Raw genomic sequence first — 15,862 nt, forward strand, 5'->3', positions numbered from 1 at the left:
GTTTGCAACACCGTCCAGCATGATCCAGCGCGCGCTCGCCCTCATGCTGCAGCGCCTCCTGGGCAAGTTCCTGTCCCTCGACGCGGCGCAGCTGGAGCTCAGCATCTGGGACGGCGACCTCACCTTCACCGACCTCCAGATGCGTCTGGCCGTCGGCCGCGGCAAGGTCGGGGCGCTCCAGGTGCAGATCCCGTGGCGCTCGCTGTGGAGCCAGCCCGTCGTCGTCAAGGCGCAGAATATCCGCATCTACGCGCACGCCATGTCGACGTCGAATGAGCCGGCGACCGAAGCCCAAGTCGCGGCGAGCGAAGAGCAGGACAAGACGTACCTCTCCACACTGCTCGCTTGCATCATCAGCAACGTCCAGATCGAGCTCGAAGACATCGAAGTGCGCTACGAGTGCTTAGAAGACTCGGTCGAAAAGGTGTGCTATCCGCTTGTCCGTGACTGCTAACGCCTGAATAGACGCCCGGCTACGTCGTCTGCGCCATCGAGCGCGTCCTGCTGCAAAACACGGACGGCAACTGGGTCCCGTCCTTTATCGATCCTGCTGGCGGCGCCAAAGAGTCGCGCAAGGTACTCGTAATCTAATTGGATCCCGAGCTCATGTCGGTCTAGCGCCTCCAAGTGCAAGACATCTCGACGTACGTTGTCCCGTATGCGCTGTACACGGATCCCACCAGTCTGATCGAAGACGACACGCGGTTCTACGTCTTCCACAACTGGTCGAGCGACGTCAAGGTACATGCGTCGGTCGCTCCATCGAGACTTTCTGCACGCAACACGTTCGTAGGCGACGTTGTCGTACCAAAGCGCCGGCGCAGCCATCCCCGACGTCGAGCTTGGCATCGTTTTGCATCAGAGCTCCACCGTCACGCCATGCTCGACGTGCCGCAGTGTCTCGGTGCAACCGGACGTGCTTACCTTCCATCTCGAAAGCGTTCACGTGGACGTGCTCTGCGCCGTTCTCAACGAAGTCAAGGCGCCGTACGACCACTACGACAAGCTTACAGAGCTCACGGCATCGGCGCAGCAGAACCAGGGCTTTGTCGCGGTGCTGACGTACGCCAAGCAGTGGCTGTTGGCCGACGTCGAGCCGATTGCGCCGAAAACAAGTCATGGTAGTGACAGTGACGACGACGACGACGACTTTCAGGACGCCGTGTCGCCGCCCAGCCTCACTATTGCTGTCGAAATCACGCCGCCCGTCCACCTCTCGATCTTTCCCCGCTCCGAGAACGTGCACGGTACGTTGACTCTAGTACGTTGATGTATGAACGCATGTGTAGACGAGTACGACTACTCGACGGAGCGGACGCACTGGATCCTTGCCATCGACGGCACGCGGGTGCTCTGGCGGCAGAGCTGCGTCGAGAGCGAAGTTCAAGTAGCCATGCACGCGATCTCGCTCCAAGAATTTGACCCATCAACGGCGGTCCAAAGTCTCTTGCACGTCGACCGGACGTCCAACGCACCGTGGCTCGATGTGGTCTGCCGCGTCCCCGAGTACGAAAGCCGACTCGTGGGCGCGCAGATGTCGCTCTCGTGGCACATGGCCCACTCGATGCACTTCGTCGTCTCGGAGGCGTCGTGCTGGAAGTGGAACGAGCTCATCTCGCCCATGTGGCAGTGGTGGGACCGCTGGAGCTCGCTGTACCCAACGAAAGAAGTTGCGACGACAACGACGACGACGCTCGCCGCGGCGCCGCTCCCGCTCATTGACGTGGCAGTGCGGGCGCTTACGGTCGAGCTGTCCATGGCTGACCCGCAGCCGTTTGTCTTTGGTTGTCATCTCGATGCGTTCCACGTGCGCACGACAGAGACCGACGCGTCGTTGACATCGGCCGTGTCGTGGGCCGGCATGCATCTCTACTCGTCGTCGAATGCGCTTCGCCACGACATGTGGGCCTGTCCCAGCACCTCCATCACGCTTACGAGCCCGACGCGGTCGGCGTGGCAGCCGTCGGCACACCAGTGTACGCACAGCTTCGTGTCGGGGCCAAGCATGCCCGTGGCGGCCGTGAAACCCACGGGCTTTGGCGCGCACTTTTGCACGAGCGCCGAGGAGATGTACTTCTACACGCTCAAAGCATCGCTGCCAGCGATGGCGATCGAAGTGACGCAGGACGAGTTCCGGCACGTGCACGTGCTCTTGGGCAAGTGGACAGGCGGATCAGACGCGACGCTGTCGCCGCAGTCGTCGCCGCACTGCACGTGGATCCCAACGCAGTACGCACAGTGGGCAATCGAGTGCCACGTTCCGTCGCTGGCGCTCACGACGCTCGACAGTGGCGGCGTCCCATGGGGTCGAGTGGCCATCACCGAGTGCTCTCTTTCGTCGCACGTGTGCTCGAGTCTTTCGCACGTTTCGTGCAGCATCGAGTCGCTCCTCGTCCTCGACGTCCAGTCTTCGAAAGCGATGCTCCGGCTAGCGTCGTCCACGTCCATCGACGCGGTGTCATGCCCGCGGTCCGGCTTTGCATTCTCGGACAAGATGACGCTGCACGGCCTCGCGCTCAGCCTGTTGCATTTGCAAACACGCCACGTCGAAGCGGCGCTGTACCTTCCGTTTCTGAGCCACCTCACCGAGTGGCTTGCCATGGGCGAGCTCCACGCGTCACTTGCGGCGGGCCACGGCGCACCGCACTCGCCGATGCCGACGCTCCCAGCGGTATGGACGCCGCGGGACTCGATCCACAACACGTGGCAGGTCCACGTGTGGCTCGAGCACGGCCTCCGCGTCGACTTGTTCCATGCAAACGATGGCACGCACGACGGCTGCGTGCGCTGTGACGGGTCGACGTCATCGCTGCTCGGGACGATCACCGCTTCGCACGCAGCGTGGAGCAGCTTTGGCTACGAGCCGTACTGCGACGTGACGACTGACGTGCGCGGTACGCTCAAGCAGCTCGTGTTGACGGACCAAACCCACTCTCTGCTGCCTACGCCCGACACTATGCGGCACCGCGACGTTATTGGCGCTGACGGTGACGCGCCACAGCACGTGGACTTTCGGTTCTTTGCGACCCACGACGACGAGACACGCGGCAAAATGTGGACGGTTCTCCAGCTGCGCTTGGACGCGGTCGCGATTTGGTATCTGCACCGTGTCTACAAGCAGTTTAGCCACTACTTGCGCGACGTCGTCTTGCCCAAGCTGCTCTGGGCGCCATTGAGTCTGGAGCAGCGCCGCGCCGTGTATCTGTGGCACGGCGACGAGCTCGACGAAGACGACGATACCGGCTTTGTCCCGGTGGCCCCCGAAGTCAACACTGAGTTTCGCCTCGAGATGGTCGCGCACGACCTGCAATTTGCGCTCCCGAAAAACTCGTTCTCACAAGACGTGATCTGGCTCAAGAGCGCCAACGGATCGCTCACGACCGTGCACGCGGCCGGGTCGCCCTCCAACTTTGTGCAAACAGGGCTCTTTGTCGACGAAGAAGACGGACCTGGCGCGATGGACGTGGCGCCACGCGGTGCGTCGTCGGCGTCGCGCCTCCAAGAGCTGCGGCGTCGAGAGCTCCGAAATCTCCGACGCCTCGTCAAGAGCCAGCGCGCGCAGCTGCTCGTGAGCCGCGGCCAACTTCTCGCGGACCACAAGACAGCGCTGCGGCAAAAGCACCACTACATGCACCAGGGCGGGCTCGACGCCGAGTCGGTCGTGATCGTGTCCCAAGCTAACCAAGCTTGCGAGATTCTCAGTGCGAAGTTCGAGGCCGTCGAAGAGAACCTCGCGTCCCTTCAGACGCACCTTGCATTTCTCGAGTCGGAGATCGAAGCCACGCGGAGCGTCGACGTATTCTGCCCTCACCGTCGAAATCCCGCCGACTCATGAGATTGTAGGAGGAAGCGGGGCACGAGCGCATACGCAATGGCCGGTACCGAAGCCACTCGATCGAAGCGATTGAAGAGTCGGTGTCGAGCATGCCGCAGTACGCTGCGGGGTCGCTCTTTGGCGCCGAAGACGCGGCCTTTCACGACGCCACGGAAGACGCGCCGACGTCGCATTTACCGTGGCTGGCGATCGAGCTCATTGGTCTCAGCGGTGTTTCGGCGCACGGCAGTATGTTTGAGCACGCCATTTGCTCGCTCACGGTCGACTACAAGGTACGATCCTTCGTCGCTCGAAGCGCTGGCTCGACCCAAACGGGGTAGGACCAATTCAAGCGCGTCCATGAACGTCTTTTCAACTACCCGATCCTGGTCGTCAGCGTGCTTCTGAACGAGTGGAGTCTGCGCCTTTCCGAGATGCAGTACGCGGCGCTCATTGGCCTCATCAAGGAGAACGTCAAGGAAGCCAACAGCGTCGTCAACGAAGACACGTGGCCGCTCTGCGCCACCTGCGGCGGCTTCCACGTTGACGCTGACGGCTGCGACGTCGAGTGGCTGCGCGTGCCTGTTCGGGTCGTCGACGCCTCGTTGACGCTGGCGAAAGCACTGCAAGGTCCCGAGATGTCGTCAACGCTGCGCTTTGAAGAGCTCCGGATGCTCGTGACGATGCGCACGAGCGACGTTATGGACATCCACGTCGGCACCGAGGCGCTCTCAATCGTCGACGACGCGGGCCAAGAGGTCGTGCGGCCGATGCAAGCGTTTGCCGAGGCGTCCGAGCCGCAAGTGTCGATCCACGCGCAGACGAATTGGACCGACGGCGTGTACACGATCCACGTCTGTCGGTCGCACGTCCTCGTCGTGCCGTCGTCGCTCGCTATGCTCAGCAACTTCTTCTCGTGGCCATTCTGGGCCGAGACGCCTTCGAGTGAGCTCGGCTTTGTCGCGCCGCCGCTCTTTGAGTGGAAGCTCATGGAAGTGCACGTGGTCTTTGAGAAGCAGAGCTGCTTTTACCTCTTGGAGGACCTTGCCGTGCCCACGACACGGTACGTCTATACAATTACCAAACGACGAGGATCTCATCGGGTGGTAGAACCCTTGTGCTCATGGCCGAAGTCCTTTTCGAGTACACGATGACGCAAGACGTAGACGCGCAGACAAGCACGACCAAGATGGATCTGACGGTCGAGCAGCGCGGGTTTTACTTTTCGTCGCTGCCCGATTTGCATATTGACGTCGACTTTCCGCTCATGAACCCGTTCACGCTGCAGATGATGCACCTCATGCAGTACATGGCGCCGACGAACAAGCCCGATTTGGACGCGACGCAGCGCAACGCGATCTCGCTCCACGCCGACAAGAGCGCAGCGGTCGTGCAGCCCGTCGAAGCGCGGCTCTCGATTCAGGACTTTACGCTCCTTGGCAACATCTTCCACACGTACGCGACGACGTCGGTGGCCACGGCGCACTGTGGCCCGGTGTTGGCGTATCTCGACGTGCCGCCGCGGCTCCTCAACGACCGGCTGCTCGCCGACATTGGCGCGATGCGCGTCGTGCTGGTCAACAACAGCCTCGGAGTGCCGATCGCAGACCTCGTCATGTCAGAGATCGAGTGCCAGTACGAAGCACTCCTTGACGACGGCGCGTCGATGAGCGTCGGTGGAATTCTGCACTGCAACTACTTTAACAACAGCATTTACCGCTGGGAGCCGCTCATCGAGCCGTTCGAAGTCCAGAGCATCAGCGCGATGGCCGAGACGATGGACGTCAAAGTCAACTTGCCGTTTACGCTCAACGTCAACATGACGCCGGCGATGGCGCCGCTCTTGTCGATGGAAGCGCTGCACACGATGGACGCGGTCACGACGGGCGAGAAGGTCACGACGCCCTTCTGGCTCCAAAACAGCCTCGGGAGCGACATCAAGTTTAGCTTTGCGCACGGCCAGTCGTTCATTCAGAAGACAGTCTCGCACCAAGAGGTCGTCCCGATCGACTGCCGCGACAAGAGCACGCATCTTCGGACCTTTGACAAGGCGTCCGAAGTCGACTCGCTCATCTTCCACAAGTCGAACCTCACGGCCAGCCACTCGCTGTATATCAAGTTGATACAACTGGATACTCATAAAGGCGAGTAGGTATGTGTGGGTCACCAACACCAAGTGGGCCAGTGTGCACCCGGTCGCCGTCGACGTGGTCGGCAACGTAGCGATCTGCATGAAGCGCACCGACGACTTTGAAGATGACGTGCTCGACCCGCCCGTGATTGTGGCAGAAGTGAGTCTTCAGGAAGACGGGAGCAAGCTCATTCACTTGCACTCGCAAGTGCTTTTGCGCAACGAGACAGCAATGCCGCTGCTTCTCTGGGGCTTTTCGCCGCCGGGCCACGTGCACGAGTGGGTCGTCGACCGCGACGCAACGTCGTACGTGCCGCTGCACCTCATTCACCCGGACGCGCGCATGAGCTTGCGGCCGTCGACGGACGCCGATTACGCGCCGCTCGCGTCGTCGTTTAGCGTGTTTGAGGACGACATCAAGAGCGCCAACTTGAGTTTCACGTCGGCCAAAAGGCGCTTTGTCAAGGCCGGCACGTGCGTGTGCAGATTTCGCCAAGACCACGGCGTCAAGCAGCGCGAGCTCGAGAAGCAGTTGCTCCCGGGCTTCCTCGTGCGCGATCTCCCCGCGTGGCAGTGCGTCTACGACGTCGATGCGTTTGTTCTGCTCAACACATCGGTCGGCAGCAGCAGCGGCAGCAGCAAAGTGACCCACCGCCGGCTCTCGACCGCGAGCAGCTTGCACGACGACGAAGCCACGGTGGTCGATGACGATACGTCGACCATCTTTGAAGAGGCGCCGACGACGCCCGGGCCCAAGAACAACACCGCGGCAGTGGACGTCCTCGAAGAAGCCAAGCACGCCAAGCAAGGCCAGAGCGGCGGTGACCCGATTTTCGCGCATATTTTGACGCTCAAGCCGTACTTGACGCTGCACAACCGGCTCGCGTCGCCAGTGGCGTACCGCGTCTTGGCCCAGAGCCTCCAGCTCGTACGTAGTTTGCAAAAGTCGTACAACTTGACACGTTGTTGGCGTAGGTGGCAGAAGGCATTCTACCGGTGGGCGACACGCTCCCGCTCTTCCAGGTCAACTGCGCCGAGGACGTGTTTGTGTCGTTCCGGATCGAAAATTACAATTGGAGCGAGCCGTTCAACGCCGTCGCGAGCAAAACCGCGATTCCGTTCAAGGAGACGATCGACAGCATTGCGCTCAAAGGTCGCGTCTTCCCCGACAACAGTGCTTACAAGGACACGCAAGGTACGCGCTTGATACATTGATACATGTTGTCGACGTTTGTAGGACGCGTGCCGGAGCTGCAGCTGCGACTCAAGCGTAAGGACCGCGATATCGTCGTGTACAGCGGCCTTTGGGTTGTGAATCACACGGGTCTGCCGCTCGAGTACTGCGACGCGCTGAGTCGCAACCCCAAGACGCTTGAGGCGGTAACAACGTACCTCCACGCGCGGCCTGGCATGTCGGCGGCAGCGCGCTTCCTCCCGCGCGCGTCGGCGTCCAAGCGGCGCAACCTCGTGAGCCCCAACGCCTTTGTGTCGCCGGTGCACCAGCAGGCAAGGGACGACGAGCTCCGGCTGTTTGAGAAACCGGCGCTGATCGTGCCCGTGGGCTTGTACGTGGTCGTCGAGTCGGCGAAAGATCTCTTCAATTCGCACAAGTACTGGGGACACCAGAGCCCGTACGTGAAGGCGTCGCTCCTCATCCCCAAGCAGGATGCCAAGACCAACAGCTTGCTCGAGAGCTTGTTTTGCACTGCGCGGACGCGGCCGGTTGTGAGCGGCGGCCTTGCGCCCATCTTTGGCCACGAACACAACAACACGCTGTACCTCGACTTTCCCAAGGACGTGCTGCACTACCAGCTGCCATCGGCCAGCGTCGTCATTGAAGTGCGCTCAACATGGCTCGACACGAACCTCGGCATTTGTATGCTCCGTGCATTTGTCTTAGTGTCTTATTGTGTCGTGTCATGTAGTGACCATTCCGCTGCTGGACGTCCTGAGTCGGCGCGAGTTTTACGCTGGTTTCGAGTGGCACGACCTCACCAAGCGCAAGGTGTCGCGCCGCGCAACGACGACCGGTGTCGTTGGGCGCATCAAGCTCTCGATCTCGGTCGCCACCATGCACCAGATGCCGTCCGAAGACCAGCCGTCGTGGGGCACGATCGCAACGACGCCCCGGGGTACAATGGCCTCGTCGTCGTCGTTGCCACTCGTACCGCTGCTTCGCCCCACGCTATCGGACGCGCCGTTTGAGCTCACGGTGTACCTCTCCACGAACCGGTTCACGTCGGTAGAGCTCTCGGTGCTGCCGTCGACGACGCTGAGCGACGTGATTCAACAAGTGCTGTGTGTCGGCGGGCTCAGCGCCGGCTCGACGATCGTACTGTCGGACTATGTGTTTTTTGAGCTCGTCTTGCCGCGCTTCGTCTCGCTGCGCAGTGCAGGTCGACCGGAAGGCGACCGGTGGTACGGCCACATCCTCACCGACATGGAGGCGCCATTGGGCAACCTTGGGCGCAAGCACGGTTTGCACCTCTGCCACCGCATTGCGATGAACACGCTGCGGCTCTACGACGAAAGCAGCACGGCCAGCGTCCACCACAGCACGCCGCGCGCGCTCGTCTTGAACCGGCAGCAGTCGTTTCCAGCGCAGTCGCGTCCGGTCGAATGGGGCGAAGTCATCAACTTTGGGTCGCGCTCGAGCAGCGTGAGCAGCCACTGGGACGTTCTCCGCGTGCGCACGGGCCGCTGCAGCTGGTCCGAGCCCGTCCGCATCCATCGAAACGCAATGGGCAACTCGGGCGTCGCCCAACAAATCACGCTCGTCGATAGCAGCGCGGTTGGAGCAGTCAAGCAGTACGAGCTCGCGCTGTGGAGCGCGTACGGCAGCGGTGTGTTTGCCGACACGATTGTGACAACCCTCGTTCCGCGCTATGTGCTCATCAACCGCACGTCGTTCCCGCTCTGGTTTCGCCAGCACAAATGCAGCGTGGTCTCGACGCTGCCGTTGCAGTCGCTGCAGGCGTACCACTGGGACAAGGCCGACGAGCCCAAGAAGAGCCTCGAGGTGACGTTTGCCTCGAGCGAGATGGAGTGGTCTGGGCCCTTTGCGCTCCACTCGCTCGGCACGACGTACCTCAAGCTCCGCGGCAAGGACGACCCGCACGCGATCTACATTTTGCAAGCGCAGCTCGAGCTCGTCGGTGGGTCGATCGTCTGCGTCTTTTGCGACGAGAGCAAGCGCTGGCCGCCGTACCGGATCGACAACTTTACGTCGTTCCGGCTCCACTTTCACCAGTCGCACTGGCCGGACGACATCTGGGACGAGGTCGGTCCGCGGAGCTCGGTGCCGTACTCGTGGGACAGCCACGAAGGCAGCTTGTCTGTCTCGGCCGACGGAGCGCAGACGCACGTGCTCGAGCGGTTCCTGGAAGTGCGGTTTATGCAAGTGTCGTCGTCGCTCTCGTCCGTCGACGCGTCGAATGCAATTGTTGACACGAAAGAGTACAACTTGGACGCGATGCAAAAGCACAAGCGGCTCCAGCTGACGCGGTCGCTGCCGGCGTCGCTCTTCAACGGCGGCTGCGCGCGCGAGGGCCTCCTCCTCAAGAAAGACAATGCGTTCAACTGGAGCAAGCGCTACTTTCGCGTGCACGAGCACATGGTCTACTACTTTTTGACCGACACGGACCACGCGCTCCGGGGTGTCATCGATCTCGGTCTCGGGTCGTCGATCGCCGTCAAGGGCTGGGCCAAACCGACGCGCAAGCCGTCCACTTCGTCGATGAACCCGCTCCGGTCGGTCTCCAAGTCGATCTCGGACACGCTCTTTGGCGAGGACAAGTCGTCGACGGATCCGTTCTTGAACATTGCACTCAAAATGCAGTCGGTCGAGTTTGCCGTGTGGCTCGCATCGCTCATCAAGCGCACATTGTGGCTCGAAGCCAAGGCCACCGAATGGCTCAAAGCGCTCGCTGCGACCGACTTGACGCCGACGCAGCTCTTTTTAGCGGCCGGAAGAGACATTGTCCAGCTCATTCTCGACGAGGACCTCGCGCCGTCGCGCAACCACGCAGGCGCGACCGCACAGCACCTGCTGCAGTGCGGGATGCTCATGGTGTGGAACCCGCCGCCCGACATGGACGTCGACAACATTGTGTTTGAAGACAGCGATGTACTCTACCGCGTCTCGATTCCGACGCCGCCGCCGACGCCCAGCACGACGTTTACACTCTTGACACCGAGCAAGTCGTATGTGCTCCGGACCGAATCGCACGAGGAAACGCGGTTGTGGTGCGTCGCGCTCCGGCAAGCGATCGTCCTCGCAATGGACTTTGTCCACGAAGCGTCCCGCCAACGCCACGAGAAAGCCCGGCCGCGGGATAACGAGAAGGCCGGCGCGACCACCAAGACGTACGTGCACGCGCGGGTCCGTGCCGACGGGCCGACCAAAGTGCTCGAGCTCACCGAAGGCGGCGAAGAGGACGATGACGCCGGGGCCCGCGATGCCTCGAGTCTGCGCGCGCTTGACGAGAGCTCGTCGTCGATGGCACCGATAGCGCCGAGAAGTGTCTCGCTCTTCCAGCACGTGACGGTGCAGTGTACGCTCCACAGCGTCGGCCTCTCGTGCGTGAACGCGACGCCCATGGAGGTGCTCTACGTGAGTCTCCAGGGCCTCACGTGCTCGTTCCTGCGCCACGAGACCAAAATGCAGTTTGCGATCACGGTCCGCGACATTCAGGCCGACAACCAAGTGCCAGATGCAACGTTTACGACGATGCTGTGCCCGAAAGAGGTGGCGGCGTCCGATGACGCGCCGGCGTCGTTCCACTGCGACGACTGCCGCGCGGAGCACCCGTCGGCGGCTGTTGCATTCCACTTTTGCTGCGGCTGGTCCAACGAGCAAGGCTCGACCGACTACTTTGAGTACTGTTCGTTCCACTTGCTGCCGATGATGGTGCAGCTCGACGAAGAGCTCGTCTCGGTGCTCCGCAGCTTCCTCATGCAGGTACGCAGAACGTACCCGCTTCGCCTATCACTGTCCTGTCTTGTAGGTGATTTACCAGCAGCAAGGGGCCGCGGGGCAAAAGTTTCTCAACCACTCGACCATGGACGTGGCGCCGACGTTGAGCGCGCGGCAGGTCGCAGTCGACTTTAAGGCGTGCATCGAGAGCTCGGAACTCGACCCGCTCAACAACTTGAGCTTGCTCGAGAGCGCAACGACGTCGACGTCGCTTGAGCGCAAGGTGTACTTTGCGCTTCTGCACATCCACCCCGTCGAGCTCGACTTGACGTTCCGAAGCGACGTGATTTCGGGCTCGCGCATGCTCCAAAACTCGATCAGCACGACGCGCAACGAACTGAGCTACGAACACGGCGCGTCCGACGGTACATGCAGTCTGTTTGAATGGCAGCTCATACAACGGCGTAGACGACGGCGGCCACATGCAAGAAGCGGTCGCGGCGTGGATCCCAAGCTTGAGCATGCACGTACCCGACTTGGACAATGCGCCGATTCGCCTCAATGCACTCATCGTCGAGCACGCGTTCGGCACGAGCGGAGAAGTGACGCGGCGCGTGACCAAGTACTACACGCGACAGCTCTGGAAGCAAGTGCACAAGGTTCTCGGGTCGTTCGACTTTTTGGGCAACCCCGCGGGCTTGCTCGACCACCTTGGCACGGCGGTACATGTCATGCATCGACCTGGACGGCATTGACGAGCTGCTGTAGGTGCGCGATCTGATTGTCGAGCCCATCCAAGGCGCTCGCACCGGCACCGGCATCACAGGCACGGGCGTTGGCTTTGGCAAAGGTCTGGCCAAGGGCGCCACGTCGTTTGTCACCAATTTTATTGATGGCACGTCCGACGCGACGTCCAAGGTCACGGGCACCTTTGGTCAGGGCCTCGCGACCATGAGCTTTGACGACCACTACCAGCAAGCCCGGGCCAAGGCCCGCCGCCGCCACGTCCGCGGATTCAAGGAAGGTTTGATTCAGGGTTCGCGGGAGCTCACGCTCGGTATGCACTCCTCTCGTCCCAAATGGCGTCTCTAAGATGTACGACTAGGTATGGTCGAGGGCGTCACAGGCGTTGTGCTCAACCCGATCCGCGGCGCGCAGTCGGACGGTGCGGTTGGCTTCTTGAAGGGCACGGTCACCGGTATTCTCGGTCTCCCGATGAAGCCTGTTGCGGGCGTCTTTGACTTTGCGTCGCGCGCGACCCAAGGCATTCGCAACCGGTCGCTCGCGTATGGCCGCCAAGGGCTCCGCGTGCGCCTCCCGCGCGTCTTTGGCCGCTACAACGAATTGCGCTGCTACAAGGAAGAGGACGTGGCCGCGCACCTCCTCGTGTCCAAGACGGGCACGAACGAGAAGATCATCTACCACGCACGCGTCGAGCAGCACGTGGCCGCGGACCAGCTCGCTCGCAAGGCCAAGTTGGCGCAGCAGACGCCGCCGTTTTTGCCATTGCACCGCCACGTCCTTCGCATGGAGCGCTTTGAGAGCGCGACCGACGTCGACGAAGGCGGCGCCCGCGCGACGTACGCGGTTGTCTTCCAAAAGAAGGCACTCGGCCTCGAGCTCGAGACCGACTTTTACAACGAGTGCGTCATCATCAAGACGTGTCTCGACAAGTCGAGCGTCCAATCAGCGACGACGACGACGCGCAGCGTAACCCAAAAGCTGCTGCAGCCCGGCGACATCCTCGTCATGATTGGCGACGTCGACGTCCGCCGCATTGGCTTTCGAGAAACCATCGACATGATCAAGGGCGCGGCGCGGCCCGTCACGATCACGTTTGAGAGCGCGGACGTGCTCGCGACGCAGCGCAATGCGTCCGACTCGGACAACGACGACGACGAAGACGTGGGCAAGACCTTTGTGTACTCGCCGTCGCCGTCATTTCGGAACCTCCCGCCAACGCCGTCGGTCTACGCCAAGCTCAAGGTCACGCAGGTGCACTGGGTCATCATCACGGACACGCGCGTCTTGTACGTGCAGTGGGCCCCCGAGGCGTCGTACGCTGACGCGTCCCTCGAGTGGTCGGCACCGCTGCAGTACATCCACAGCATCGACGTCGAGAAGGGCGACGCGATCCGCTTGCACCTCCGCGTCGGCGTCAACAGTCTCTTCACAGGCCCGCTCAGTCGCCCCGAGTGGCGGCACGAGACGCCAGCGGCGATCGATGCGATGAAGACGTTTGCGTCGGTGATGCGCCACAGCTTTCGGTCCGAGATGGCCGATGTCCAAGAGGTCTATCCGTCCGACACGTCGTTCTCGGGGAACCTCCGCGTCGGCTTTGGCACGGGCAGCAAGCGCCGGCGGTGGGTTGTGCTCTGCCGCAATTGCGTCTACCTCTTTACGCCCCACTCGCCCCGCGTTCTGCGCTACATTGTGCCCTTGGGCCGCATGGCGCTCGTGAAGGGCGCGACGCCCCTCACGTGGACGCTCAACGGGCTGTTGCCTGGCGAAGCGCTCCAGTTTTGCTCGGTCGATGGGCCCGTCGTCGGCCAGCGCATGGATCTGCACGTGCACATGGTCGCCGAGAAGCCCGAGGACGTCGAGATGTGGGTCTCGGCGCTCACGCACGCGGCCGGGAAGGGCATGCGGCATTCGAAGGGCACGCGGTTCTACGCGCCGTCCGAGGCGACGACGCTCACGATCGGGTGCCACGAAGCCAAGCCGCACATTGTCGACAGCCTTGCCGACGCGCTGCGCAAGACGCTCGCCGTCTTCAAGGCCTAGTGTTAGGACCTCGAACGAATGTATTTTCTATATCTTTTCACTCGCGCCAACGACGGACCGTCCGACAGGATCGACGCCATGCTTAGCTCTTCACCATCTTGATAACAACACTCATCTCAGTACGTAGTTAGTAGACATCCAAGCTGCTAGTACGTCACGTCACTGCGGGCAATGAGGTCGAGAACCGCGGCCGAGAGCTTGTCGTAGTCGGACGCTTGGTTGTACATTTGCGCAGCAATGCGAATGCCGGGGGTCGTCGGGTCGCAGAGCATGCACATGGCTTCGATCTGATAATCGCGTCGGAGGAGCAAGTGCAGCGTCAGCAGCGCGTGGCGGAGCAGCGTCGAGTTCTCCGCAATCAGCGGAAACGCAAAGAGGCGCGATGGCAGCACGACGACGCAGAACGACCCGACGAGCTGCGTATCGTCAACAAGCAGAGACGTCTCCCACGCGGCGGCGACGGTCTTGGCGGCGCTCACGCAGAGCTCGTGGTTGCGCTGCATGAGGGCATCGCCGCCCATTGCGGCGTGAAAGGCCAGCGACGCGGGCACTGCAAGCCACGCCGAGTAGTCGAGTGTGCCGAGGTAGCCAAACTCGGCGCCGTACCCGCCGCCGTACCCGTGGCTCACGACCGACGGCTGGACGCGCAGGGCCCCTTGGCGCTGGACGTCGCGGATGTAGAGGAACGCGACCGACTTGGGCGCGAGCATCCACTTGTGCAAATTGGAAATGTAAAAGTCGGGCTGCAGCGCCGTTAGGTCGATGGGCACTTGGCCGATCGCGTGCGCGCCGTCGACGATGGTGAGGATGTTGCGCGCGCGGCAAATGGCCAGAATCTCCTACGCGTGGCTTCTGTGAGCAGTGCGAATGGCAGCCAACAAGGTACCTCGATCGGGAGGATGATGCCGGTGCTGCTCGTAATGTGATCGACGACGACAGCAGTTGCCGACGGCGTCGCGTCGAGCGTGCTGCGGAAGGCGTCGAGGATGCGCGCGTGTGTGTAGGGCCGCGACGTGGGCACGACAACGCTGCGGGCACCCGAGGCGGCACACACTTGGGCGATCTGCAGCGTCACGGCGCCGTAGCCGAGGTCGAACGACACAATCGACGAGGTCGGCGTCAGCGGCAGTGAGCGCAAGACGCTCGTCGTGCCGGACGACGCGTTGGGCACCAAGTGCACGTGCATTGGCGGCACCTCAAGGTGCGCGGCGAGGACCCGGATGACGCGCACGAGGCGTGGCCCGAGGTCCTCGAAAAACTTGAGGGGCTCTCGCTCTTGGAGTGCAAGGTACGCGCTGCGCACGGCTAGCACCGGTGTCGCGCAGGCGCCGCAGCTGCCGTGGTTGATCATCGTGATGGCCGGGTCGAGCGTAAAGAGGCGGTCTTTGGTCACGTGGCCGTACGCCACGTCGCTTCGCTTGAAGGACGCAAGGTCCGCGTCAAAGTCCACGGGCGATGGCGGCGCGTACGACGCATCGTCGGCGCGCAGGTCCGCTTCGATGGACGCGAACGGGTTCCGGTGCTCGACAATGGGCAGCGGCATGTCAAATCAGAGACTGGTCGCTGTCTTGCACAAGTGCAATCTATCCGGATAACGATTATCCGGACACTCAACTTCAACGAGGAAGCTCGTTGAAGCGCGATCGCATCGCCAAGAAGGGCTTGGAACCAAATGTGTTCCATAGCGGTGCACGGTACGAGTTAGAAGCTATACAAGCAGCTATACTAGCATATACGCGTTACGTCATATCCACGAACCACCACCGATAGCCCAATCCAATCTGCAGCCCTCGCCACGTCTACGGGACCACCCGCTTGACGAACCATCGGGCGGTGCCATCTTGGGACAGCACGCATTTCGAGTGCAGAAAGCCGTCGCGTCCCATGCGCAAGGTCAGAGATCTGCTGTAACTGCTTCTGACAATTTCAACTGTCTTCAGTTCATTTGTCTGCGCTTTCTACAGCCTTATACCGACTTTGCGACGGCAGCTATTATTACGGCGCAACCAACAGCTCCAAAGGGCGTGTGCAAAAATAGAGGGGTTTCGCTCTCAGAATAACACAGTTTTGCGCAACCCACTCAGTTTGAAAACGACCAGCTGCAACCACGTGCAAGCGCCAGAAAGGCAGACTTGAACTCGATGCGTGGACTGGCATTCTGGGTGCTTTGGGCCCTCGAAGTTCGTGTCTTGCACAACGTTCTTGCGCTTACGGAACG

General features: G+C 61.7%; 2 protein-coding genes across 2 annotated transcripts; one reads left to right on the forward strand and one right to left on the reverse strand.

The window, feature by feature from the left end:
* Positions 1 to 2: 2 nt before the first annotated feature.
* Positions 3 to 13,781, forward strand: SDRG_01191 (hypothetical protein). The gene is made up of 16 exons (XM_008606708.1): positions 3 to 424; positions 466 to 576; positions 619 to 741; positions 794 to 1,247; positions 1,290 to 3,796; positions 3,844 to 4,107; positions 4,156 to 4,877; positions 4,925 to 5,923; positions 5,967 to 6,873; positions 6,921 to 7,140; positions 7,183 to 7,821; positions 7,871 to 10,905; positions 10,952 to 11,285; positions 11,329 to 11,582; positions 11,629 to 11,917; positions 11,966 to 13,781. The coding sequence occupies exons 1-16, from the start codon at positions 20 to 22 to the stop codon at positions 13,642 to 13,644; spliced, it is 12,942 nt and encodes a 4,313-aa protein (XP_008604930.1). The 5' UTR covers positions 3 to 19; the 3' UTR covers positions 13,645 to 13,781.
* SDRG_01192 (hypothetical protein) lies at positions 13,741 to 15,193 on the reverse strand. Its single transcript, XM_008606709.1, has 2 exons — positions 14,531 to 15,193; positions 13,741 to 14,483 (listed from the first exon to the last, which is right to left on the reverse strand). The coding sequence occupies exons 1-2, from the start codon at positions 15,185 to 15,187 to the stop codon at positions 13,791 to 13,793; spliced, it is 1,350 nt and encodes a 449-aa protein (XP_008604931.1). The 5' UTR covers positions 15,188 to 15,193; the 3' UTR covers positions 13,741 to 13,790.
* Between the last annotated feature and the right edge of the window lie 669 nt (positions 15,194 to 15,862).

This window comes from Saprolegnia diclina (genome assembly GCF_000281045.1).
Source record: "Saprolegnia diclina VS20 unplaced genomic scaffold supercont1.3, whole genome shotgun sequence".
Lineage (NCBI taxonomy): Eukaryota > Oomycota > Saprolegniomycetes > Saprolegniales > Saprolegniaceae > Saprolegnia > Saprolegnia diclina.

Bases quoted from the DNA above. Each gene is read 5' to 3' on its own strand.
- SDRG_01192 (XM_008606709.1), bottom strand. From the start codon at position 15,187: ATGCCGCTGCCCATTGTCGAGCACCGGAACCCGTTCGCGTCCATCGAA. The intron at 14,484-14,530 runs GTACCTTGTTGG...AGCCACGCGTAG, and splicing joins GCATCATCCTCCCGATCGAG to GAGATTCTGGCCATTTGCCG.
- SDRG_01191 (XM_008606708.1), top strand. From the start codon at position 20: ATGATCCAGCGCGCGCTCGCCCTCATGCTGCAGCGCCTCCTGGGCAAG. The intron at 1,248-1,289 runs GTACGTTGACTC...ACGCATGTGTAG, and splicing joins CCGCTCCGAGAACGTGCACG to ACGAGTACGACTACTCGACG. The intron at 5,924-5,966 runs GTATATCAAGTT...AAAGGCGAGTAG, and splicing joins CTCACGGCCAGCCACTCGCT to GTATGTGTGGGTCACCAACA.